Source organism: Antechinus flavipes, chromosome 5 (genome assembly GCF_016432865.1).
Source record: "Antechinus flavipes isolate AdamAnt ecotype Samford, QLD, Australia chromosome 5, AdamAnt_v2, whole genome shotgun sequence".
NCBI classification, from domain to species: domain Eukaryota; kingdom Metazoa; phylum Chordata; class Mammalia; order Dasyuromorphia; family Dasyuridae; genus Antechinus; species Antechinus flavipes.
This window is the reverse complement of record NC_067402.1, coordinates 236165535-236192625: the sequence shown is the minus strand read 5'-3', so window position 1 is coordinate 236192625 and position 27091 is coordinate 236165535. Positions and strand designations below refer to the sequence as shown.

The window sequence follows — 27091 nt, the reverse complement described above, 5'->3', positions numbered from 1 at the left end:
GTGAAATGAGTAGAACCAGGAGATCACTGTACATGGCAACAACAAGATTAATGATGATCAATTCTAATGGATGTGGCTCTTTCCACTAATGAGATGATTCAGGACAGTTCCAATGATCTTGTGATGATGAGAGCTATCTATAACTCTGGGTGAGGACTGTGGGAACTGAGGGTAGATCACAACAGCATTTTCACTCTTTTTGTTGTGGTTTGCTTGAATTTCATTTTCTTTCTCATTTTTTTTCTTACCTTTTGATCTGATTTTTCTTGTGCAGCAAGATAATTGTATAATTATATATGCCTATATTGGATTTAACATATTTTTTATTATGTTTAACATATATTGGATTATATGCCATCTAGGGGAGGGTATGGGGAAGAAGGGAGAAATTGGAACATAAGGTTTTTTAAGAGTCAATGTTCAAAAATTATCCTTGCATATGTTTTGAAAATAAAAAACTTCAATAATAAAATGAATGGATAAGCCAATAAATAAATAAAAGAAAAAAAATCATCATGAAAAACTATCCTGATGTACTAGAACCAGGGGGTAAAATAAACATTTAAAGAATCTACTGATCACCTCCTGAAAGAGATCCCAAAATGAAAATTCCAAGAAATATTGTAGCTAAATTCCAGAATTACAAGATGAAAGAGAAAATATTTTAAGGAGTCAAAAAGAAATAATTCAAATATTGAGGAACTATAATAAGAAGTACCTAGGACCTAGTAGCTTCTACTTTAAAGGATCTAAGAACCTGAAATATTCCAAAGGGCAAAGGAACTTAAGACTGCAGTCAAACTAAGCATTATCTTTCTTTCTTTTCTTTTTTCTTTAAATAACTTTTTATTGATAGAACGCATGCCAGGGTAATTTTTTTACAGCATTATCCTTTGCATTCACTTCTGTTGCGATTTTTCCCCTCCCTCCCTCCAGATGGCAAGCAGTTCTTTACATGTTGAATGGGTTACAGTATATCCTAGATACAATATGTGTGTGCAGAACCGAACAGTTTTCTTGTTGCACTAAGCATTATCTTTCAGGGAAAAAGATGAACATTCAAAGAAATAGAGGATTTTCAATTATTTTTGATGAAAAAACCAAAGCTGAACAGAAAATATGATCTTCAAATACAGAACTAAAGAGAGGCAATAAAAAAGTAAAAAGGATAGCAAGAAAAAAAAACACCACTACATTTTAAAAAAAATGTTAAAATGTTTATATCCATATATGGGAAAATATGTTTAACACTTGACAACCATCTTTGTTAGGCATATACTTAGAGGGTGTAGGCCTAATTTGACTTTATTGTGATGATATAGAAAAGAAACTGGGGAGAAGGAATTGAATTAGAAAAGGAAGAAAGGAGAGGTAAAATGGGGTAAATTAAAATACACTAGGAGACAAAAAAGACCTATTTACATTTGAGGGAAAGAAGGGATGAGGATGAGCACTGTTTTGAACCTTAATCCTATCGGATTTGCTGAAATAGAGAATATTAGACATATTTAGTTTGATATAGAAACTTGTCTCACCCCACAGGGAAGTAGGAGGGCAAAGGGAACTACCTAAATATTTTAGAACCAGAGGATAAAATAGAAAGTGAAAAAAATCCACTGATCACCTCCTAAGAGATTTCAAAATGAAACTCTCAGGAATATTGTAACCAAGAAAATATTTTAAAGAGCTGGAAAACAAAACAAAACAAAAACCTATTCAGATATTGTGAAGTTATGGTTTAGAATCACAGAGGAGTTAGAAGCTTCTGCATTAAAGGAGCAGAAGGCTTGGAATATGATATTCTGGAAGGCAAAATACCAAAGATTACATCAAAGAATAAACTACCCAACAAAACTGAGTATAATCATTTCTGGGGGAAAATGGTTATTTAATGAAATAGAAGGTTTCCAAGCATTCTAGATGAAAAGACCAGAGTAATAGAAAAAGTGACATTCAAACCCAAGACTCAGGGGAACTATTAAAAGATAAATATGAAAAAGAAATCACATGTGACTTAAGACTAAAATGTTTACATTCCTATATGGGAAGATGCTTCAGGTTAATTCTTATGAATGTTATCATTAGGAAAGTTAAAAGTAGTCTGAGGCACAGGTCTGAGTCAATTATAAAAAAAAAAAATGAAGGGATTAAAAAAAGGAATGCACTGGGAGAAGGGAAAAGGAAGAAGAAAACAAGGAAATTTTTTCAGTGAAGGGAAATTGGGAGAACAATGGACAGTATTTGAATCTCTCATAAAAATTAGTTTGGTGGAAAGAACATATATTTGAGAGAATGAATATATAGAGGGGGGGGAAGAGGGTGAGAAGGGGAAAGGGAGAAAAGGGGAGAGGGGGAGAGGGGGAGAAGACACACACAGAGAGAGAAGGATGACAGATAGATAGATGCAGTTTTTAAGGATCAGGGGAGGACATTCCCACAGTACAATAAGTACGTACAAAGGCCTTGAAGCCTGAGATCTCCAGATGTGGTTTTTTGTAACCAGCATGTGTTGGCATACATGGGAGAGCCGTTGGAATACAAGGGATTCACCTGACAGTGGCTGCTGCAGATCCAACCCAGAATGGATCTCCTTTTGTGAGAGGATGATACAAGGAGACTGAGAGGCAGTTGTTGTTCTCTGACCTCTCTGACTGAGAGGCCATTGTGTTGTCTGACCTCTTTCCTCTTCCCTCTGCCTCCAATTTATCTCATTCCCAGTCCATAACACCTGTGTCAGCAAAGGCTGCCCTGCAACTCCTTCAGATGTTATGATTCACAGCTGTGGAGGCTCTTGGAGAATTGACCTGCCCCTTAACAAGCATGGACTGCTTCATGAGTGGAAGCTCTGGTTGTAATTGAGATTTCATCAGCAACGGGAGGCATCTTCTTCTCTAACTGGCTGTACATGTGACCTCATAGACCCTACATAAGCTATGGGGAAGTAGGTGGAGTTTGCGTGGAGTTTGTTAGGAGTTCACTAGGAGTCAGCAGGAGGTCAGCTAGGGGAGGATGTAAAGATATGGAACAACTGACCTTGCATGCAGCTGTCCTCCAGTGCTCTGTTAAATGTGAGAACCATTGCTAGGTGAGGTAGTGGCCAGAGATCTCTGAAGACCTCTGATTGAGGTAAGATTAGTAAAGAACCACTGTGCAAGACAGTGGCCAGAGATTTTTCTGAAGGCCTGGGAATTAGGTGTGACTGGCAACAGTAACCTCTGAGTGGAAGTTTACAGCAGTTAAGATATAAAAATCTATCTTATCCAAAGGGAAGGAGAGGGAAGATATATGAAAAGGAGGTGAGATGATAAAGAGGAGAAGATAAAGGCAGGCAATGATCAGAGGAAAAAATTTAAGGAAGTGACAGTAAAAATAAGAGAAAAGGATAAAACACAATAAAATGGAATGGAGGGAAATGCAGAGTTAGCAATCATAACCATAATGAATGGGATGAATTTACTCACAAAATAGAAGCAAACAGCAAAATGGATTAAAAACTAGAAATGATTATATCATTTTTTAATAAAACTTGAAACTGAAAGATACCCACGTAATAATTAAATTAAGTGGTTAGAAGCAGAATTCATCATCTTTTAGCTAAAGTTAAAAAAAAAAAAAAAGGCAGGGATAGTCATGACATCAGACAAAGCAAAAGCAATTTAAAAAAATCCTAATTAAAAGATATAACTAGAGAAACTATATTTTCCTAAAAGCTATCATATATAATGAAATAATACTCATATTAAATATACATGCACCAAATGTCAGAACATTCCTAAAGGAAAAATTATGAGTTAAAGGAGGAAATAGATAATAAAACTATGCTACTGGAGAAATTCAGCTTTCTCTTCTTAGAAATCGATAAATCTAACCATAAAATAAATAAGAAAGTGGTAAAAGAGATGAACAAAATTTTAGAAAAATTAAATAACTGAACAGGAATAGAAAGGAATTTACTTTTTCTGCAGCTGTACAATGCACTTTCACAAAAACTGAATTAGGGCACTAATACCTCATAAACAAATAGAGGAAAGCAATTATTCTTTTCAGACCATAACACAACAAAAATTAAATTCAATAAGAGATGTGAAATATAAATGAAAAATTATTTGGAAGCTGATCTAGTCCTAAAGATTGAATGAAAGGAAAAAATGAAAGAAACAATAATTTTGTCAAAGACAATAACATGCCAAAATTTGTGGGATGCAGCCAAAGCAGAACAAAAGGGAAAATTTATCTCTCTCTAAAATATTTATATTAATAAAATTGAGAAAAATTAGAGCAATGAATTGGGAATGCAATTTTTTTATTGTATTTTTTTTCTGATTATACATGTACATTATTTTTTTAAATATACATTTTTTCTTTCTTTTTTTTTTGCTGACCAATTGGGATCAAGTGACTTGCCCAGGAAGTATTAAGCGACTGAGGCTAGATTTAAATTCAGGTCCTCTTGACTTCAGGGCTGATATAAGCACTGTACCATTTAGCTGCCCTGTAAATGCACTTTTTTTTTTTTTTTTATGAATCACAATAAGAGAAAAATCAGAACAAAAGAAAAAAACCATGACAGGGAAAAAAAAAGCCAAGAAAGGAAAAAAAATGACTATAACATGTGCTGATTTATATTTAATTTCCATAGTTCTATCTCTGGATGCAGATGGTGGTCTCTAAATACATAATAGCTTCTGCCCCCCAAAAATATATGCAAAGATAGTTTTCAGCATTCACCCTTGCAAAATCTCGTGTTCCATATTTTTCTCCCTGTCTTTCCCTCACCTCTTCCCTGAGATGGCAAATAATCCTATATATATATATATATATATATATATATATACACACACACACACACATATATATATATATATATTTAACATATATACGTCTATATATATTTCCACATTTATCCTGCTGCACAAGAAAAATCAGATCAAAAAATGATTAAGAAAACAAAGCAAGCAAACAATAAAAAAGGTCAAAGTACTATGTTGCGATTCGTATTTAATCCGCACTGTCCTCTTTCTGGATACAGATGCCTCTCTCCATCACAAGTTAGTTGGAATGACTTCATGTTGAAAAGAGTCAAGATCATTACAAAATCTTGCTGTTGCTATGTACAATGGTCTCTTTGGTTCTACTCACTTCACTTAACATGAATTCATGTAAGTCTTTCCAGGCCTTTTTGAAATTATAATGCTGATTATTTCTTATAATATTTCATAACATTCATAGACCATAATCAATTCAGTCATTTTGCAACTGATGAGCATGTACTCAGCTTCCAGTACCTTGCCATTACAAAAAGGGCTACTACAAATATTTTTGCACATGTGGGGCCTTTTCTCTTTTTTATGATCTCTTTGGCATACAGACCCAATAGAAAAACTGCTAGATGAAAGGATACAGTTTGAGAGCCCTTTGAGCATAGTTTAAAATTGCTCTCTAGAATGTTGGATAAGTTCACAATCCCACCAATAATGTATTAGTGTTCCAGTTTTCCCAAAAATCCCATCCAACATTTATCATTATCTTTTCCTGTCATTTAAGCCAATCTGAGAGGTGTAGAGTGGTATCTCAGAATTGTCTTAATTTACATTTCTCTGTTCAATAGAGATTTAGAGCATTTTTTCATATGACTAGAATTGGTTTTAAAATTTCTTCATCTGAAAATTACCTATTCATATCCTTTGACTATCAATTGGAAAATGGCTTGTATTCTTATAAATTTGAGTTAATTCTCTCTAGATTTTAGAATTGAGGCCTTTCAATCTATTCACTTAAAAATCAACTATGTAACATGACTAATATGGAAATATGTTTAAAGTGATTGAACATGTATAAACTGTATAAGATTGCTTGCTGTCCTGGGAAGGAGACATAAGGGAGAGAGATAGAAAAAATCTGGACATTAAAATTTTAAAAAAATGAATATTGAAAACTATCTTTATATGTAATTAGAAAAATAAAACACCATTAAAAAATAAAAATAAAAAGTAAAACTCTACCCCCACAAAATCTAAGAAATAAATACTACATATTGCTTTTAAAGCTACTTTTCTTATACTTGTTTCTAAATTTTCTTTTGTTCTCTGCTCTGTGCCTTTCCCACTCCACCCTAGAAAAGGCTACTATAAAATACATCCACATCTATATACATACATATACATATATACATATGTAAAATCATACCATATATACTTCTAATTATGAGTTCTTTCTCTCAAGGTTAATAATATCTTCATGCCTATGCCCAAATATTTCCAATGTTTTTCTAAAGTCAACCAGCTCATCGTTTCTTATAACAGTAGTATTTCACTATAAACATATACCATAACTTATTCAGCCATTCCCCAATTGAAGAACGTCTATCATTTTACTTAATTGGATAGATATAAAACAACAATTTAAGTTTTATTAATTTGTATTCAATAGTTTTTATTTCTTCATTGGAAAACTTCCTGTTCATATCCTTTAACTGATAAGTTGGGGAATGACTTATAAATTTGATAAAGTTCTTTATATATTTGAGAAATGAGACATTTGGGGTTGAGCCAAGATGGTGGAGAGAAGTCATCTTTTTCTGAGCTAACCCCACAACCCTCACACTAAGAGAGCAAATCCAGCCTCTGAATTAGCTTTGGAGTGACAGAACCCATGAATATTGGGAGTGTAACAAATTATCAGCAGAAAATAATTTTGAGTATCTCCAGAAAAGGTCTGTTTCAATCAGAAGGAGACGGGCCAAGTGTAAGCAGGCAGCGCAGAGTCTTAGAGCAGTGTGGACTTTGCATGCCGGAGAATCTACTGGGAAGAATCTATAGCAGTGCCCTGGTTGTAAACCAGTAGATCAGTAGACTAATTCTAAGAAATCCAACACAAATACAAAAGGCAAATAATGAATATTCAAATACCAGAATTTCACAGGACCTGGCTATGCCCACTCAATACCAGAAGTCAGTCAGCACTAGCTATGCCCACTCAATACCAGAAGTCAGTCAGCACTAACCCAGCACAGCCACTGCTGAATGCAGAGGAAGCTTGGACAATGTCCCCCTTCAACTAAAAAAAAAAAAAACAGACCTCAACTTTTAAAAAATGAGCAAAAAAGCAAAAAGAATTCTAACCATAGACAATTTTTATGGTGAAAGAGAAGAACAGGTTTCAAACCCTGAGGTCACTAAAAGTAGATCATCTCTAGATGAAACCCCAAAGGGTTATATTAAATGGTTTCCATCACCCAAGACTCTCTTGGAAGAAATTGAAAAGAATCTTAAAAGAGAGCTAGAAGAAAAATGGAGAAAGGAAATGAGAAATTTGCAAGGGTTTTGGAAAAGAAAACACAGAAATTATTTAAAGAAAACTCCTTAGAGTTTAAATAGATTTAGTGAAATGGAAGAACCATATAACTTCTTACAAAATAGATGTAACTACTGGAAAATGGAAATGGAAAAAGAAAAAAACTCCTTGAAAAACAGAATTTGTGAAATAGAAAAAAAATCCATGGACAAAACTCATTTAAAAATTCAACTGGCTGAATGCAAAAAGATATAAAAGAGCTAAGTGAAGAAAATTCCCTAAAATCAGAACTGAACAAATGAAAATCAATGCCTCAAAGAGATATCAAGAATCAGTCAAGCAACCCTCCTCCCTTTACCCCCAAAGAAAAAAGGGGAAAAAAAAGAAGAAAATGTAAAATATCTACTTGGGAAAACAACTGACCTGGAAAATAAGTCTAGGAGAGATCTGAGGATTATTGGATTATCTGAAAACCATCATGAAGAAAAGAGCCTAGATAATATTTTTCAAGAAATCAAAGAAAAGTGCCCTCATGTCCTAGAATCAGAAGGTAGAATAGTCATTGAAAGAATTCACTGATCATCTCCCGAAAGAGACTCAAAAATTATAACTCCAAGAAATATCATGGCTAAATTTCAGAACTATTGGACCAGGGAAAAAATATTGCAAGCAGCCACAAAGAAACAAAATACCAAGGAGCTGATAAGGATTACCTAGCATCTTTCACCTTAAAAGATCGAAGGGCCTGGAATCTGACATTTTGAAAGGCAAGGGAACTTGGAATGTACCCAAGAATAACCTACCCCACTAAACTGAGCATTTTCTTTCAAATAAGAAGGTGGACATTCTATAAAACAGTTGAATTTCATTTATTTCTGATGAAAAGACCAAGGCTGAATAAACAATTTGACCTCCAAATAAAAGAACTCAAGAAAAGCATACAAAGGTAAAAAGAAAAGAACTCTCGAGAACTATATCTCTATTATGGGTATACATAGAGAATGCAAATATAATTTGATTTTACTACTATAATATAAAAAAGAAACTAGAGATGGAAAGGGGATTGTACTGGAAAAAGGGGAAAGTGAAGGTAAAATGAGGAAAATTATATCGCATGAAGAGGCAAAGAAAACCTACTATAATTGAGGTAAAGAAAGGTGAGGGATGAACATTCTGTGAATCTTACTCTCATTAGATTTGGCTCAAAGAGAGAAAATTAGACATATTTGGTTTCACAGAGAAACTTGTCTTACCTTATAAGGAAGTGGGAGGGAGGAAAAGGAAAAGAAAGGGGGAAGCTACTAGAAGGGAAAACAGAAATAGTAGGGAAAAGGTATAAGAAAGGGGGAGAAGCTATAAAGGGGGAGGGCTGCTTGAGGCAAGTAGTGGTCAGAAGCAAAATACTGGGGAGGAGGGAAAGGGGGAAAGGAAAATCATAATTTGTGGTAAATAAGATGGCAGGAAATACAGAATTAGACATTTTAATTGTGAATGTGAATAGAGAGAACTGTCCCATAAAATGGAAGCGGATAGCAGACTGGATTAAAAGCCAGAATCCTACAATATGTTGTTTACAAGAAACACATTTAAAGCAGAATGATACATACCAAGTAAAGGTAAAAGGCTAAAGCAGAATCTATTATGCTTCAATTGAAGTAAAAAAAGCAGAGGTAGCCATCTTGATCTCAGATCAAGCAAAAGAAAAAATAGATCTAATTAAAAGAGATAAAGAAGGAAAGTATATCTTACTAGATAATGAAGCAATATCAATACTAAACATATATGCATCAAGTGGTATAGCATCTAAATTCCTAAAGGAGAAGTTAAGAGTGCTGCAAGAAAAATGAGAGCTTTAAGAGACTGTCTATGAAAATTACTTCCCATTTTTCTGTTTTTCTCCTGGTTTTATTAATACATGAACTTTTAAATTTCATTAATCAAAATTATCTATTTTATACCTCATAATGTTTTCTATCTCTTGCTTGTTCATAAATTGTTCTTCTGTCCATGAGTCCAATAGTAAATATCTTCCCTGGGCAGCTGAGTAACATAGTAGATAGAGTACTGGGCCCTGAAATCAGGAGGCTCTGAGTTCAAATCTAGATTTTAGACACTTAACACTTACTAACTGTGTGACTCTGGACAAGTCACTACCTTGCAAAATACCACTACCACCAATGTGAATATGTTCCTTGTCTACTAATTTTCTTGTGATATTTCTCTTTATATCTATATTATGTAGCAATTTTGATCTTATCTTGGTACATGATTTAAGATACTGATCTAGGTCCTATTTCTTCCCAAATGCTTTCCAACTTTCCCAACAATTTTTTAAACCAATTAATGAATTCTTATCCTCCCTACTTAAATCTTTAGATTTGTCAGACACAAGGTTACTGTAACACTCTGCTACTATCTGCTGTCTGCTGTCCCACTGATCTATCTTTTCATTTCTTAGACAGTACCAGATTCTTTTGATATTTATTACTTTATATTTATATTTATATTTACTGCTGAATCTTTTACATTTTTTTCATTAATTTCTTTGAAATTCTTGATCCTTTGTTCTTCCAAATTAATGAAATTATTTTTCTTAGTAAAAAATATTTTGTTTATAATTTAATGTGATGACATTTAGTAAACAAAATAATTAGGTAAAATTGTTATTTTTATTAAATTGGCTTTGCTTACCCATAAATAATTAATATTTCCCCAATTATTTAAATCTGACTCTATTTGTATAAAGTATTTTATAATTATGCTCATGTAGTTGGCAGATAGACTTTGGGGTAGTTGTTTTAAATGGGTTATATCTCTTGCTAACTTTTCTTTCAGGGTTTTGTTAGCGACATAAGAATGCTGATGATTCATGTGGGTTTATTTTACAACTACTATTTTGCTAAAATTACTTATTGTTTCAAATAATTTTTTACTCTCTAGGATTTTTCAACTATATCACTATATCATCTGCAAAAAGAGATAGTCTATTACTTCATTTACCATTCTGACTCCTTCAATGTCTTTTTCTTCTCATTGCTATTGTTAGCATTTCTAAATATTGATGACAGATAATATAGTTTATCTCTTTTAATTAAGATACTTTAGCTTTAATTTTGTCTGAGATCATGATTGCTACTTTTGCTTTTTTCTACTTTAGCTGACAAATTCGACTCTGGGTCCTTATTTTTTTTTTTTTTTCTAATTCCTTATTTTAGCTGTATGTAGATCTCATTAAACCTTTAAAAAAAAAAACAAACCAATGTATTGTAAACAATGTAAAAATTCTGATTTTTAATTCATTTTGCCATCTATTTCTATTTTGTGGGTAAATTTATCCTATTTACAACCAAAGTTAAAATTGCTATTTGTGTTATTTCCTTCTACCCTATTTCTTCTCACTATTTATTCTGCCCTCCTATTCCTTAATCTCCCCATCTCTGCAAGTGTCCCTTCTCTTATTCTTTCTCCTGGACCCTCCACCTTAGGTCTCCCCATCCCTGTAAAAATCCCTCACTTGTCTTATACCCCCCACTTTCTTAATTCTTATTCTATACAGACTTGTCCGTCCCTTATCCTATTCCCTCACACTATTCTTTATAAATTTAGAAAACTTCTATACTATTCTAAATGTATTTGTTGTATCTCTCTTTAACCTGGTTCCAATAAGAATAAAGTTCCAGCACTATCAGTCCTGTAGTCACACTTGCTTCTTCCATATCAGTTCTATCTTTTATGCCTCACTTGTATGATTGTTCCTTTTTACCTGCCTCTACCAGTTTTTATTTTTTAGGATCAACTAATCTTAATCAGTTCAGTTCACGCCTTTCTTTTAAACTATTCAAGGAATGATGACAGTTTTAAGATAATTGATACAATTTTCACATATAACTAATAATTAGACCTTATTGAATCTCTCATAATTGGTCTTTAATGTATCTCCTAAATCTATTTAAAATTTTTTAAAATTATTATTTTATTTTCAATTCACAGAACAAAACAAGCATTTCACAATACAGTACTTACACATTGAATTTTCCATTGAGTTTTGGTGCCTTTGTCATAAATATGTGTAAGTCTTTCAATTCATTGAATATCCTTTTTGTTTTTTCAGGATTATACTCAATTTTGTTGGACAAGTTATTTTTAGTCATCTCTTAGCTCTTTTGCTCTTTGGTTTTTTAATATATATCTTGTGTGAGCCCGATTATATAGCTCCATTGAATTTCAATTTTTTATTTTCTTGCAGTATTTTCTCTTTAACTTGGGAGCTTTGAAACTTAACTATGATATTCCCACAAACCTTCATATTGGGATCTCATTCTGGTGGTGAATCGATGGATTTTTTTCCCCCTATTTCTATTTTACCTTCTCATTCTAAAATTTCCTTAATAATTTCTTATAAAATTATACGAAGCCCCCCCCCCTTTTGTTTTGGGTTGTAACTTTTAGGTAGTCTAAGAATCTTATATTTTCTTTCCTTGTTCTGTTCTCCATATCAGTTGTTTTTCTAATTAAATGTTTCACATTCTCTTCTATTTTTTAATCCTTTGATTTTGTTTTGTTATTTCTTGATGTTTTATTGCATCATCAGTTTCCCTTTGCCCAATTCTAGTTTTTCAAGGAATTACTTTCTTAAGTTTCTAGATTTTTTTTTCCCAATTGGTTGACTTTCTTTTCATATTTTCTTTATTTTTTTGGATTGCTCTCCCCTCATACCCTAATTTTTTTTTTTTGATTTTTCTTATTTGATTCTTGAAGTCTTTTTAAATTTCTTCTAAGAACTCTTTTTAGGCTTCTGATCATTTGACATTTGATTTTGAATTAAAAAGTGGCTTTTTTTAACTTCACTATCTTCCTCATAATGAACCCAGATTTTCTCTATCCTTATAGGCGCTACCAAGTTCTTTATTCTTTACTTATTTTTTATTTTGTTTTATTTTTTGCAGCTTATTATTGTAATTAGTTCCAGTTTCAGGATGTGGGAAATGGTACTCCAGGTCTCAGGTCCTTCTCACTGTTATTTTCAGAACTTTGTCCAGAGGTCCAACCATGGGCACTCCTCTCCACTCCCAAGTTACAGGTAGGGTTCCTAACCATACTGTTACATGAATGTTCTTGCTTTTTGCTGTTCCTCTAGGGTTAAAAATTTCAGCTCCCCAATACTTATAAAATACTTATAAGTAGCTCTGTTTGTGATGATAAAGAATTTGAAATTGAATAGATTTCTTCACCTGAGGAATGGATACTGTATACAGCACAACTGTTTTTTATTCTTTGCTGGTAATACACAGTTCTTGTCTTCAAGACATAATCTAACAGATTGGTAGGAGGGACCATCATTTCATATTGAATATAATTAAATAAAATAAACTCACAACAAATAAATTAATTAATTAAAAACAACAACTAGTAAATAAATAAATAAAATAAGCTGCAGATGTAAACATGACTTAGTAATAAAAGATTATTTCATAAGCAAATTAGAGGAGCAAGGAAAAATACTCCATTACATTCATGGATGGGAGAAGAATTCATGAATAAACATGGGTAAAAGAAGATAAAGATGGGCAGGTTTTCTTACATAAGTTTATAAAGTTTTTGTGCAAACAAAACTAATGTAGTAAAAGAGAAGCAGGCAGATGGGATAGAGTCTTTGTAGTAAGTCTATCTGATAACAGTTTCATTTCTAAGCTATATTTGTAATACATTAAAATTTATAAGAACAGTCATTCCCTAACTAATAAAGGATTAAAAGATATGAATAGTTTGTTTGATAAGGAAAAAATCCAAACTACCAAAAGCCACATTAAGAAATGCTTTAAGTCACTATTAAAGAAATTCAAATTAAACATGGAAATACTACTACATATTCATCAGACTGTCAAAGTTAAAAAAAGAAGAAAGACAACTGTGGTCCCCTATCTAGAGAACAAGCACATAAATGTACTATCTATGGTGGAGCTGTGAATTGATCTAGACATTCTGGAATGCAGAATTCTCCCAAACTATGGGAACTATGCTCCCAAAGTTTTTAAGCTTTGTTGTAAGAGGAAAAGAACTCACACATGTAGCTCCTTTTTTTTTTAGTGGCTAAAAAATGGAAACTGAAGGGGAATGTCTCAAACAAATTATGAAAATGAATGTAATGGAACACTATTGTGCTTTTAAGAAATTATTATGAAAGGGATGGTTTCAGAGAAACCTGGGGAGATTTATATTAACTCATACTAAATGAAGAGGGCAGAATTAGCACAATTTATGTAATAACATTATTAAAAAAAAATTTGAAAGATTCAAGAACTCTGAACACAAAAATAACCAGAACATTTCAGAAGACTCGTGACAAAATTTGCTCCCAATCTTATGAAAGAGAAGTGAGGGACTCAGAGTGCAGATTGAGATTTAGGTGTGAGAGTTGGGAGTGGTAACAGAGGAATGTGGCCAATATGGCAATATTTTACTTGACCGTATTCATTACAATAGCTTTTTTTTTCCCTTCTTTTTCAAATGGGTGGGTATGAGAAAAGGCAGATTTTAATTCACTGAATAAAAATAAGTATTAAAAAAATAGAAATCACTTTGCTGGAAATTCTGAAGGAACTTTATTTAAAATACAAAAAATATTGATATGTAAGTTCAGCTTTAACAGCCTTTTTCATGGGTAATGGTACTATATCTTTATAAAGATATGTCATTCTGTAATCTGTTAACTGGGATGAAAGAAGGGAATCTAGGTGAAAAAGAAATAGAACTTTCCAGAAGGACTGAATAACTCTTCATGATAAAGAATCTGAACAGGCATTTCCTGTAGGGAGTAAGCTGGACTCATATTTCAGGAAAAAACAGCATGAAGAGAATTCCTGAGAGGCTTCAGCTACCATCGTGGGAGAGCTGAATGGTGGGACTGTGTTTTCAGAGTTACAGAATACTCTGCCTATGACCTTTTTCATTTATTCATACTTTTATCTTTGTTTTATTGTTTGTTACACGGATGGCTACTTTGTTTAAGTCAAGTAGAAACAGCTACATGAATAAAAGCTTAAGGGAAAAAGTTTTACTTGCTTAATATTTTATAGAGTTATATAAGAAATATCATAATTTTAGTAAGAAGGAAAGATACTATATAATGGATGTAATTTATCAGTCTTTATCAGAATATACATCTTGATTTTTTTTTAAATCTAAAGAGAATAAATAATGAGTCCGAGAATGTGGGGATTTATATAGTTGTTACATGACCTACTTAGACTACCTATGGGAGAGACATCATTAAAACCCTGCTAAATACAAAAAACAGATCTGTAAGGGATATCTTGGTAAGTACAATTATGTTCACATTATAAAATCAGTCATAAGTGATTTCAAAGAAATCAGAATATTGGACAAAAATGTAGTACTATAATTACAGATAGGCAATATGTTATAATGACAATACAATTATTAAGCGAAGCTTAACTCATGAAAAAACAATCTTCTACTTATACAGATCTATATTACTTAACTGTATAATAATATTTACTAACTTAAAAATACATATCTATAACATTTTTTAAAATATCAGATTTCTTTTCCCTTCCCCTCTCCCTTCAAATATAAATTACTTACCTGCCTCCTTCAAAGTGATTGATGAGATCTGACACCTTACTGGGTTTTTCTTTTGAGAGAAAAGAAGCAGGGACAGAATTAACTTCCTCCATTCTCGGTTTTATATTAGGTAAAGCTTTATACTTGGATATCTGGTATTTACTGGATGAAGGTGAATTCTGCAGATGTAATGGTTTTGGAGGCACTGTACAAAAAAAAAAAGTAGTATGCTATTTTAATGACTTGTTCTTTAAGGAGAAGAGCAGTGAATCCAAAGACAAAGAATGAGAACATTTAGCTTTCTCAAACATTAAATGAGACCTTGAAAAATAAATCTCAAAGTTAACTTCTACCCTCTGTTAATGAAGATGTCCCTTAATAATTTTAACTGGACTTTGCAGATTTTAATTTATTCAAAATATAGGTGTGATAGATTGAAATTTCATTCATGGGGATCTATACGTATAGAATTTGCATCACTGTTGCTAACAGTCATTTTACCTACAATATACATGACCTTTTCTGAACTCAGAAGCAAATAAGCAAGATTTGAATTTGTCTGTATATGGCAGCATGTTGTTGGAAATATGGGGTATTAGGCAATTCCCTATTTTATAAAACAGTTATAATACTTGGACTGCCTATCTCAACAAATATTTGTTCACTACCTTCTATATATACAAATTACTTCATATAATACAAAACAGTGTGTGTATGTCTGTGTTATAAACACAAAACCCAATAGTCTCAGCATGCAAGGATCTTATATACTACTGAGAGATAAAGACATATAAACAAATAATTTTTAAAAAGATAGTGAAGAAGAGACAGCACCAATAAATGGGGAATCAAATAGTGTAGACTATGACCTGAGCCCTGAAGAAAATTAAGACTTTCAAGAAGTGAAGCTGAGTAAAGAATAATTTCTTTCTCTCATTTGCTTTTCTCATTTGTCACCATGGAATCAGGTTTTTTTTTTTTTTTTTTAATCCTCCATCAGGAGGATCACTATGTTGGAGAAGCTTTAAATTCTACTATTTGTTCTCTTTCAAGATTCTAATTTCACTCTTGGAACCTCTCTGGAACCTACTCCAGTTTTGTCCTCTCTTAGGAACAATTTTCTATTCCTAACAAGCGTGTTGTTTCAATATTCTTCGTCTTGCAATATTCAGAGAGAAAAGAATGGGACTACACTGAAGTGTAGTGGATGGGAATACACTGAAATAAAGCAAAAATTACTAACATTAAAAGGATCTCCATTATAAGCAAAATCCATTGATCTAGAAGATACATTGTCTAGAGACAATTTAAAGATTACTGGCCTTTCAGAAGCAAAGTTAAAATGACTGGCTTTTTAAGAAGTTAACTTAAAAAACCTGAATATATGATAAAAAATAAAAAAGAGAAGAGCTTGGAAGGGGGAATTCCTGGAAGCAGAGACCAATTAAGACTACCACAATAATCTAGCAGAGAAATGATGAGGGATTGTATAATTATAATGACCATGTGAGTGGAAAGAAGGGAATGAAGGAAAAAGAAGTTATAGAGGATTTAATCAATAAGATTTAGCAAAAAACTGAAAAGTAAACCACAGAAACGTGATGCAGAAGCAAAAAAAGCAAAGAATTTGAGAGAATAGTGTAACTAGTCATCCATTGAGAAACCAAAGCAGTCATGATGGACTAGGAAAAGAAAGGAAAATAGATGAATTCCAGAATTAAAAGGAATGAGAAAAAGAGGAAAACTAAGTATGGGAACTAATATCAAAAGGTGTTGTGAACTTTTTCTTCTCAAAACACAGCCAGGTGATAAAAGTTCAGATCTTTTATTATCCCCAATATAGCCCGATTAGCTTAGAGGCCTATCTCTCTGCTTGGTTCCAAGAGCTCTCTCCAAATGTCTTTAAATCCAAAGGTCTGGTCCTTCAGCCTCTGCCTCTGCTTTCTTCAGCCTCCAGCCAGCTCCATTCTTCATGTCATTCCTGGAGAAATCTCGACTTGTAGCGTCTTCGCTCTGAAGAAGTTCTTCGACTGGCCCATTGGCCTATTTATGCTCCTTCCAGAGAGAGGGATTGTGGGTTTTCTCCCATAGTGCTCTCTGGCCCAAAGCTTCAAGGGAGGTGTGAACTCATTGAACTCCAATGAGTAAAGGTGTGAACACAAGCCTTGTATTGATTAGTTCTACTTAGTACCTTGTTTCAGGTTCTGCCCAAAACATCTTCTTGTAAGATTAGATCAACTCTAATTAGTTAGCAGTTAGTAAGGATTCCAACAAAAAGGAATTTCAAAGTTTATGATCTCAAAAATAAAAAAGATAAAGTAAGCACAAGATACTGTTATTGTTAATAATAAAATGTGTTTTAGCTTATAAAGGTGTTGCAAGAAAATTCTTATACGCCCTGAAGAATTATATAAATGTAATCAACAATGATTACAAGATGAAAGGCACAACCTTGTACTACTAACTCTCTTAACAAGCATATTTCCAATGGTCAGGATGCTAGCATAAAAATTTAAGCAAATGGAAGCACAGTTAAGAGTATGTGTATACAAACATACGTATTTACATATATAATCAAAATTCAAATGATAGTAATAACATTTAAGTTCAGTTGATTTAAATTAATGCATTATTAGAAATTAGTCTGTTAAAAAGCTTGCATTATAAATAAAGAAGAACTAATAATCACTTGAGTTACCCAAACATCAAAAATTTTCACAACCTGGATTCTTTAAAATGGCATGTTGAATTCTAGTTTTTGTTTTCCCTTCTCTTTTGAGAGAAATAAAACTACCTCTAACTCAAAGTCTGTGATTTTATGGTCCATAGAACAATATATAAAACTTTATGGAAGAAGCCTTTTGCTAATCCTATGAAATTTTAAGTGCCCCAAACTCAAACTGGATTGCTAAAGAAGCAAAATGAATTGATGAGAAAACCTTAATTTATAGATTACAGGATCAGAGTTTTAGAGCTAGAAAGTTGTCATTTATTTTTAAGATAAGGAAATAGAACTCAGAAGAAGAAAAGGCTAGCCACAGAATATGTTTTTGACTGTGAAGTCAGGGTTATCTCTCTGTTGACCCCAGCATCAGCCAGAGTCAGGAACGGCAAAAATCCTTGGTCTTTAGGGAGAGAAGTAAAGGAGATGGACGAAGATGCCACAAGCTCTCTGCTTCCTGACTTCCCTTCTCCTTGTTCTCCTCCAAAATGACTCCGGCTTGTCTTCTTCCACCCCCTAATCCCTCCTATAATTATCTGTATATACCAAAAGATCCACCCAGCACAGAATAGTGGGAAGGGCCATTTTCCAAGCATATGCTCATAGAGTATTATCCAATAATTAGCCTTAAGTGCCCGGTTGTCTGATTCCATTGCACCTTTTCAGAGTTTCAGCCCTTTACGTTTGATCACTACCTTTCTGTTCGCTGTGTTTTTGGTTATTTTTCTTCTGGGTTCTACTATAATATTCCTACCATAATTTATTCAATCAGTTCTCAATTGGTAGGTTAAATAGTATTCAATTCTTTGCTACAAGCAAAAGTGTTGCTATTTATATTTTTAATATGTAAGTCCTTTAGCTCTTTGTTCAATTTTCTGGGGAGTATATGCTTAGTATTGCTATGTCCATGGGTAAGCCTAATTTAGCAACTCTGAGTAAGAATAGCTTCGACTACTTTCCAGAATAGGTGGACTACTTCACAACTCCACCAAATAGTTCACTAGTATACCTTCGCATGACCCTTCGAACAACTACCATTTTCCTTTTCTAGTCATCTATGCTGAAGAGATGAACATGAAATAGAAACTTAAGAGTTATAATTTACATTTCTCTTATTCTTAGTGATTTTGAGCATTTTTTCTTGTGACTATTGGTATTTCTTTTCTTTTCTTTCTTTGAGAACTAAGTACCTGTAACCTTTGACCATTTATCTATTGTGAATGGATCGTATTTTCATATATTTGAATCAATTCCATATACATATTGGGTTTATTAGATTTTAATGAAAAACTCTAATTTTAATTATTTTTTTAATGCAAAATCTTTTCAATTTTATATAATCAAAATGCCATTTTATCTCTTATAACCCTTCTCTTATACCTTTAATCAGAAATTCTTCCTCTATCCAGTCTTAAAAAATATCTCCCTTGCTCTTTTAAATTGTGACCTCTTTTACCTAGACTATGTAACCATAGCTTCTTGATTACCTAAAGAAAAAAGAGTTTTGCTTCTGTCAGAATCGGGACCTCTCTAACTTGGGAGATACTATTAAGTTGCCACATCTTAATCTACTGAACTCATATTTTCCCATATAGAGATCTAAGAGACGTGTCTATACATTTATTGCATACTTCTTGCATAGTCTTCCCATATTAGGGTAAAGGAAACTTTTTGTTAACAGTCCAATGACTTGTGAGTGACTTTTTTACTCTATAATTGAAACTAAACTAAACTAAAAGGGCCTCCTTTTTCTACATTTATTGAACTAATCATGTGGATTTTATAATTTTTAAAATGAATACATGAAGATAACTCTTCCTTGCTGGTGTAAGATCAACCTGGTCATAGAGTATAACTTTTAAAATATGGAAGTAACAATCTCCACTGCCAGCCCCAATCCAAACAACCAGCATTGCTTCCAGTCAGACCCCAAAATTGTCCACAGGCATCAACCGAGGAACAAACCAACCATGGAGCAAACTTGCTGATGTGAAGAACCAACCAGTTGCCACCAAGATAAAAGCCCTAGAGATGAAGAAACAGCAGTGCTTCCCAGATAACCAACCCTATTAGCATGCTTGTCTCCACAGTTATTATTCAAGGAAACAACCATTATGGAGCTGGTCAATTGCTTCTGCAGGTGCTATAGCCCCAGTTCCCTCAGCAGACAAAGCTCCTAGAAACCAAAAAAAAAGTTTTCCTTTTACACTGTTAAAAGACCACATATTATCAACAGACATGGTTTTATCAATGGAAATTACTTAAAAGAAAATGCTTGTACTATCATCTACCTAAGGACTCTAAGGACCATATGATTTTTGTATCTGACTAGAAGCTGAAACTTACTTGGTAAATTTTCTCTCCTTGTAAACTTCTTGAGAATAAAATCTTACTTGTTTTTCTATCTGTATTTGACAATTCTTGAAAGATTTTCTTTGGTATTTTTGTACTTCTTAAAGGCCATAGTTCTATAATTTTCTTCCTTCTGATTAGCTTCTCCCTGATCTAATAAACATTACCATATCTGTATCACAAAAAAATACAGAAGAAGGGAAAGGGACCTGTATGTGCCAAAATGTTTGTAGCAGCCCTGTTTGTAGTGGCTAGAAACTGGAAAATGAATGGATGCCCATCAATTGGAGAATGGCTGGGTAAATTGTGGTATATGAATGTTATGGAATATTATTGTTCTGTAAGAAATGACCAGCAGGATGAATACAGAGAGGACTGGCGAGACTTACATGAACTGATGCTAAGTGAAATGAGCAGAACCAGGAGATCATTATACACTTCGACAACGATATTGTATGAGGACATATTTTGGTGGAAGTGGATTTCTTTGACAAAGAGACCTGAGTTTCAATTGATAAATGACGGACAAAAGCAGCTACACCCAAAGAAAGAACACTGGGAAACGAATGTAAACTATCTGCATTTTTGTTTTTCTTCCCGGATTATTTATACCTTCTGAATCCAATTCTCCCTACGCAACAAGAGAACTGTTCGGTTCTGCAAACATATATTGTATCTAGGATATACTGCAACATATCCAACATATAAAGGACTGCTTGCCATCTAGGGGAGGGGGTGGAGGGAGGGAGGGGAAAAAAAAATCGGAACAGAAACGAGTGTCAATATAATGTAATTATTAAATAAAAAATTAAAAAAAAATACAGTAGGATACCTTTCCCCCTATTTTTTCAAATAACATATAATATTGGAATTAATTACTTTGTAAATATTTGATGGAATTTAACTACAGCTAAATCTGGTCCTTGTTTTTTTCCTCCTTGGGGTTTCTTTTTCTGAGATTAAGATATACAATTTAACTATTTTTTTTGTTCTGTTAATTTATCTTTCTATAAATTCATCTACTAGATTTAAGTCATTTGTTTTTTGGTTTACATAGAGCAAAAGTTTCCAATAATTCTCTTAATTTCTACATTAATAATTGTGAATTTTCATCTTTATTTCTTATGTTTCTAATTTCATTTTCTTTCTTTTTAAAGACAGATTGGCTAACAGTTTCTCTATATTTGAAAATAGATTTACTTTTATCAAGTTATTTATTTTAAATTTTAAATTTAAAATCTCTTCTTTGATTTTCAGATTTTAAATTTGTTCTAATTGTATAACCCTATTTATTGATCTCTTCTCTCTTCTAATGATGAAAATTGTTTGAAGAAATAAATTTTTATCTAAGAGGTGCTTTATAACATAAGTTTTGGTATATTGTATCACTGTTATTTTTTTAATGAAATTATCATTTCTATAATTTGTTCTTTGATTAACCATTTCTTCAAAGGAGTGGCCATTTAAGTTTGAATACATTTAAAGGCCTTCAGTAAAGTTTTGTTTGATGTTTTTGCTTTTTGAAGTTATTTAACAAATTCTCATGCTCTCACATGGTCAAGTCATTACTGACTGATCTTCATTTTCACTACATCAAGGGCCACTTACTAGTTGCTTTCCCTTGTCTGTTCTCCAATTTGTCAATGCCCTATTTAAACCATGGTGCCTGGAACTAAACATCACATTCCAGATGAGGTATGGCAAAGGGGAAAAAAATGAAATTTTTGTACCCAAGTGAAGGATTTTTACATTTATCTCTACTGAATTTTATTGCATTGAATTCAACACAACATTCCAGTCTGTCAAGATTTTTTAAGATCTTAACTCTTTTATCTACTTGGTTAGCTATTCCTTGAGGTTTTGTGCCATCTGCAAATTTAATGAGTACACTAGCTATAAATTCATCTGACTATATTTATGTCTAATACATATTACTCCATCTTCTTGATAAGACTAGTATGATATACTTTATCAAAAGCTTTCCTAAAATATAAGTATATTATATCCATAGCATGTCCAGCCAAATGTAGCCTATATAAGAGCTCAGAGGCAATGCTATACAAAATCCAAATCCATAAATGATTTTCATGTCCCCATGATTTGTCTCCATTGTGCTTCCTACCCTTACCAAGGGCTCTAAGAACATCTTAAAAGAATTAGATTGATTTAAAAAATTCTAATGGCTAAAACTTCTGGTATGCTTCCCCTATCCATCCTTCCAAATTCACTTCCCTTTCCCCCCACCAAGATTATAAATTTACATAAAACTTAGTTTTAAATAGTCCTGCAAGAAATAAAAGGAAATGTAGTATAGCATTATTTATTCTGAATGAAATTAAGATGGCTTTTCATTATCACTGTTTTTCATTCTAGATATTCACTGAATATGAATGATTGGACTGAACTATTTTTAAGTTCGTTTGCTGATTTAATGGGATACTAAGTATTGTGGTTGTCAACAAATTCAGGGATATCTTGGAATGAAGACCTGTAATTTGCTAGTGCTTCAGAGTAATATAATCTAGGGTAAAGTCTGCTCACTCGTCTTTCTGATCCAAGCTCTGCAATTCCTAACTTAGGTTGTGAGCTAAGCAAGACCTTTGTTGGTTTGTCCTTTTTTGGAAGTTTCAATAGACTCCTGTGGAACTTAACCATTAGCTGGAAGGCTCTGCAGACTCTCTCCTTGGGTCTAGGATTCCTGTCCTAGTTATTCCACTACAAGTTTTATCAAAGACTAGAGGCTAAGACTGAGTCTTTACTCTGCTCCTAGAGTCAAAACTATATAGCTACTGTTTGCCTCTGAACTAAGCAAGAGAAAAGTTTTTATGCAGTCATTTTTTCAATTGACGAGACTGGCATGAAATTATGACGACCGTGCTAGCACCCAGGACACCCCAGAATCAGCCGGAGTCAGGATAAGCAAAAGTCCTTGATCTTTATTCTCAGTCTTTAGATGCAGGATTGAACAGGATGGAAGCACAATCTCCACAACTGCCTTCTCCCTCATCTACTTTTTTCAACTTTATTTTTCTTATTTTGGGGATGAGGGTGGGATTTTGTATTTTTTTTTTCATAATGTGACTAACATTGATTATGGAATTCAAAACTTTAAAAAGGAATATTAAAAATTATTTTTATATATAACTGGGAAAACATAAAATAGAAAAAAAAAGAAAATGGCTGAATAATTACTACAACTGAGATTATTCTATTTTATTCTAGAGACCTTTAAATTATAAAATTTTTAAAAAAGTAATTAGTTATAATTAAGATGAAAGAGAATCCTAATAGACTATTTTTAGTAACTGATAATCAATTTATTAATTAGGCTGGTCAGCAGTCAATAATTTGATGGTAATTGATTTCTCAGTAATTATTTTTAGTAATTAATAATCAATTTATTCATTAGGCTAGTCAGCAGTCAATAATTTGATGGTAATTGATTTCTCTCACTAATTAAAAATACTAAGGGAGACTCTGAAATGTAGTAAATCCCTTCTGGAAGGGAATTCCACTGACAATTGAAAATCAACCCTGACTAGCCAAATGTCTTCAGCTTCTTCTGCTGAGAATCTCTCTTAATCATGACCCTGAGTGGCCTAAGGCATCAAGTAGAGTCATTTCCATCCAGACCTTTCCAGCTAATTTTCTCTGGACTGTCCTACTCTATTGGAGTGGGATCAAATTCTTCTCTCAGGAAAAGGCTCAACTAGATAGAATTCTGTTCAAACTCTAAAATAGAAATTAAATCTCCCAGTTTTGTTTTTTAGGGGGGAGATGAGAGGTGCATAGTGGCCTTCAGACCAACTTCGGAGCATCACTCAGCTAAAGCTCTTCAGAGGCTAACTAACCTTTTCAGGAGTTGGGTTTTAAGAGAAATAAAAGGAAAAGGGCAGGTCAAAATTAATAATCAATTACTAAAATCTCTCATAATTGACTTTTATTTGCCTTTAAAGTATTAGGAGGAAAATAAGAGTAAATCCAAAGCAAAATAATCTGGAAATTGAATTTTTTTAATGGTACCAAGAAATTCTGAGAATGTCTACTACTTTATTAGAAATAAGAATATTTTCTTGGAAAGAGTAAACTAAACAAAGCCAGTTTCATTTTTGTGGTATAGCTTCAAAAGGATTAACAACTTTCTTGCCATCCTTCCTCCCCGACCCCCAATCTAAATATTTCTAAAAAACTAATTTTGACCTTCTTGACATTATCTGCACTTAAAGTTAAAAGGTATTTTATATATTTTAGAAATAAGGCCATAAGGCCTTTATCAGAAACACTAGCTGTAAAATTTTTCCCCAACTCTTTTAATCTTGTTTGTGTTGGTTTAGCTTGTGCAGAAACTTTTTAATTTAATATAATCAAAGTTGTCCATTTTGCATTTTATAATGTTCTCTACTTCTTCTTTTGACATAAATTTCTTCCTCCTCCAAAGACCTGACAGGTAAACTATCCCCTGCTCTCTTAATTTGCATATGGTATCACTCTTTAAGTCCAAAACATGTATTTAAAGTTACAAGCTTCTTGAGATTAATCTAAAGCACCCCACTCCCCACAAAATAATGGTAATCACAAAATATCTATCTGCTTAATCTTTAATTATCTGTCAATACCCAAATAAAGAGATTTCAAATGAAGTCAATGGGTGGTCTAACAAACAGATCATTCTCAGAATGATCAGTTTTGCAAACCACCCAAGGGATTGCAAATCACAACTTTGTATCATAGAGACTAATAGAGGGCTAAATACAGACAACATCTCTTTCACCTTACAAAATACTTACAAAACTACTATTAATTTTATGGATTTTATGGACATCAGTTCTATAACAGTGCTTCTGCCTCTTTACCAAGTAAATCTACTTAGGTAGTATGATAGAGAATCAGCCTCAAAGTTAAGAAGATCTGGAGTCTATCAACTGACTGAACAAGTTGTGGTACATGACTGTAACAGAATACTCTTGTGCTATTAGAAATGATCAGCAGAATGATTTCAGAAAAATTAAGACTTATGATGAAGTGATGAACTGAGTAAAGTAAACAAAACCAGGAGAATATTATATAGCAATATTGCGTGATGATTAAAACTATGAGTGATTTAGTTCCTTCTCAGCAATCCAATCGAAGACAAGTTAAAAAACTCATAGAAAATGCTCTCTACATCCAGAGAAAGAACTGATGGAGTCTGAATATAGATTGAAGCATATACTCATCACTTTATTTTTTTCTCATTTTTTTGGCTATTATTTTCTTTCTTTTTTTACAATGTGACTAATATGGATATGTTTAACACAATTGAATAATACACATACATATAATCTATATCAAATTGTTTACCATCTTAGGAAATGGGGAGGGTTGGAAAAAATATAATGCTCAAAATTTTATATAAAAATGACTTAAAATTATGTTTACATGTAATTGGAAAAAATAAAAATATTATCTACTTTTTTTTTTTTAAAGGCTAAATTGTAGATAAGTTTCCAGTTTACCTCAGCAGAGGGAGTTTCTTCACTGGGAGTTACCCACATTAATTGAGTAACAGATTGATTAGGTAAGTTTATTTTTAGTTTTCAAAGTACAACCCATATGTGAACTTACCTTGTGGCTTTGGACTTGCAGCTGAATATGGGGACACTTTAATTAGTGCTTTTCCATTTATTCCCTGAGTCTCATCACATACATTCTGATTAACTGGTGTGTCAGTCTTGCTTGATGGGCAAGGAGATGAAACGATAATTATCTTTGGACATGAACTGTTGCCTGAAAAAGCACAGAAAAAAATGGTTGTAAATCATTTCATCAATATAACACATTCCTATAGTACTTCTGTTTCAAGCAACACAAAAATAGTCATATAGTCATAGTATTGTCGAATATGAGGAGACAACAATTCTTTGCGCTCAGCCTCTGCAAAAAGCAAAAAAGCAAAAAAAAGTTTTTCACATAACTATTGTATTGCTTTGACAAGCATTAGGTGTTCTCTGAGCTCTCATAAGCACCTGCTGTATCCATGTTCCATTCATGAAGCCCGGCTATGAATCAAACATCTCATTGTTGCTGTTACTCCTCATTGTTAGGGCAACAGCTCAGTGTAGACATTGTTAAAAGTATGGAGATTTGATACCACTAAGGTTGCCCCACAGGAGGACAAGATGGTGTGCAAATGTGTCTAGTTCCCTTCCTTATTTTAAAATCCCTTTCCTCACTATAGAAAATAAACTTCTGTTTTAAGTTAATTGGTAAGACCCAAATATTCTAAATAGCAGGTCTCAGAAAAAGATGAGGAGTAAGAGATGAAAGGTATTGGATGCAGCTGCTGCTCATGCTAAATCCAGGAGCTACAAATTGCCTGAGGGTGATCAAAACCAGTTTAAAAAGGACTACTGAAAACAGTTTTTAAAAACAATGTTAAAGGAAGAGGCACCTGTTATATAGATCTCAAGGAATTCTAAAATGGAAGCAGAACCAAACCTATTTCCCTGTTGCTGCATTTGGAGACAGCCTACAGTTTGTACCAGATAATATCCCTCCCCAGAAACCTCTCTAACCCTTCTCTATGGAGTTTCAGTTGTTTGCAAACTTACATAACAGCTTCTCCAGTATATGCATCCCATAAAACTCCCTCCCAGTTGAAATGCATTTAATTTGTCTTAGTGTGTTGTGATTGATGAGGTGCGAGAAAGTTGTAATTTCTGAGAAACCCTTTCTTGGCCTTGGAAGTGGCACAAACAAAGCTGGTCAGTAAGCTATAGAATTCAAAGATGGAAATTACCTCAGTTGAAGCCATATTAGCATATCAGCCTAAACTTTCTTTCTCTTTCCCATAAAGTTATCTCCTTAATTCTGAATCATTATAAAATCCCCCTGTAATTAGCCCAGTTACTTTTGGCTCTTTGCTAGAGTCTGTTAGAATTAGCCCTCTTCAATGCTTCAATTGATATTACAATTATAATAAATCTTTGTGGATCAAATATTTAAAAAGAGAGAGAGAGAGAGAGAGAGAGAGAGAGAGAGAGAGAGAGAGACAGCTACAACTCATAAGCTGCTAATGTATATTAAAAAAAATTTCACCTTTCACCAAAGGGCATAAAAGAAAGGCTTAGAAGTTGTAAGGTTCAGGCAGACAGCAAATGT

At 33.0% G+C, this 27091-nt stretch overlaps 1 protein-coding gene across 2 annotated transcripts in view; it reads right to left on the bottom strand.

Moving 5' to 3' along the window:
* The window catches only part of FGD4 (FYVE, RhoGEF and PH domain containing 4), a 138938-nt gene extending 113225 nt beyond the window's left edge, over positions 1–25713 (bottom strand). The window contains exons 1-2 of one of the 2 annotated variants that reach the window (XM_051962799.1): positions 25556–25713; positions 14899–15082 (exon numbers count right to left, since the gene is read on the bottom strand). In XM_051962799.1, coding sequence (XP_051818759.1) covers positions 14899–14990 — 92 coding nt within the window. In that variant the 5' untranslated portion in view covers positions 14991–15082; positions 25556–25713. Of the gene's footprint in view, positions 1–14898; positions 15083–25555 lie in introns of those variants that run through there. The other variant, XM_051962798.1, reaches the window with a different exon arrangement.
* Between the last annotated feature and the right edge of the window lie 1378 nt (positions 25714–27091).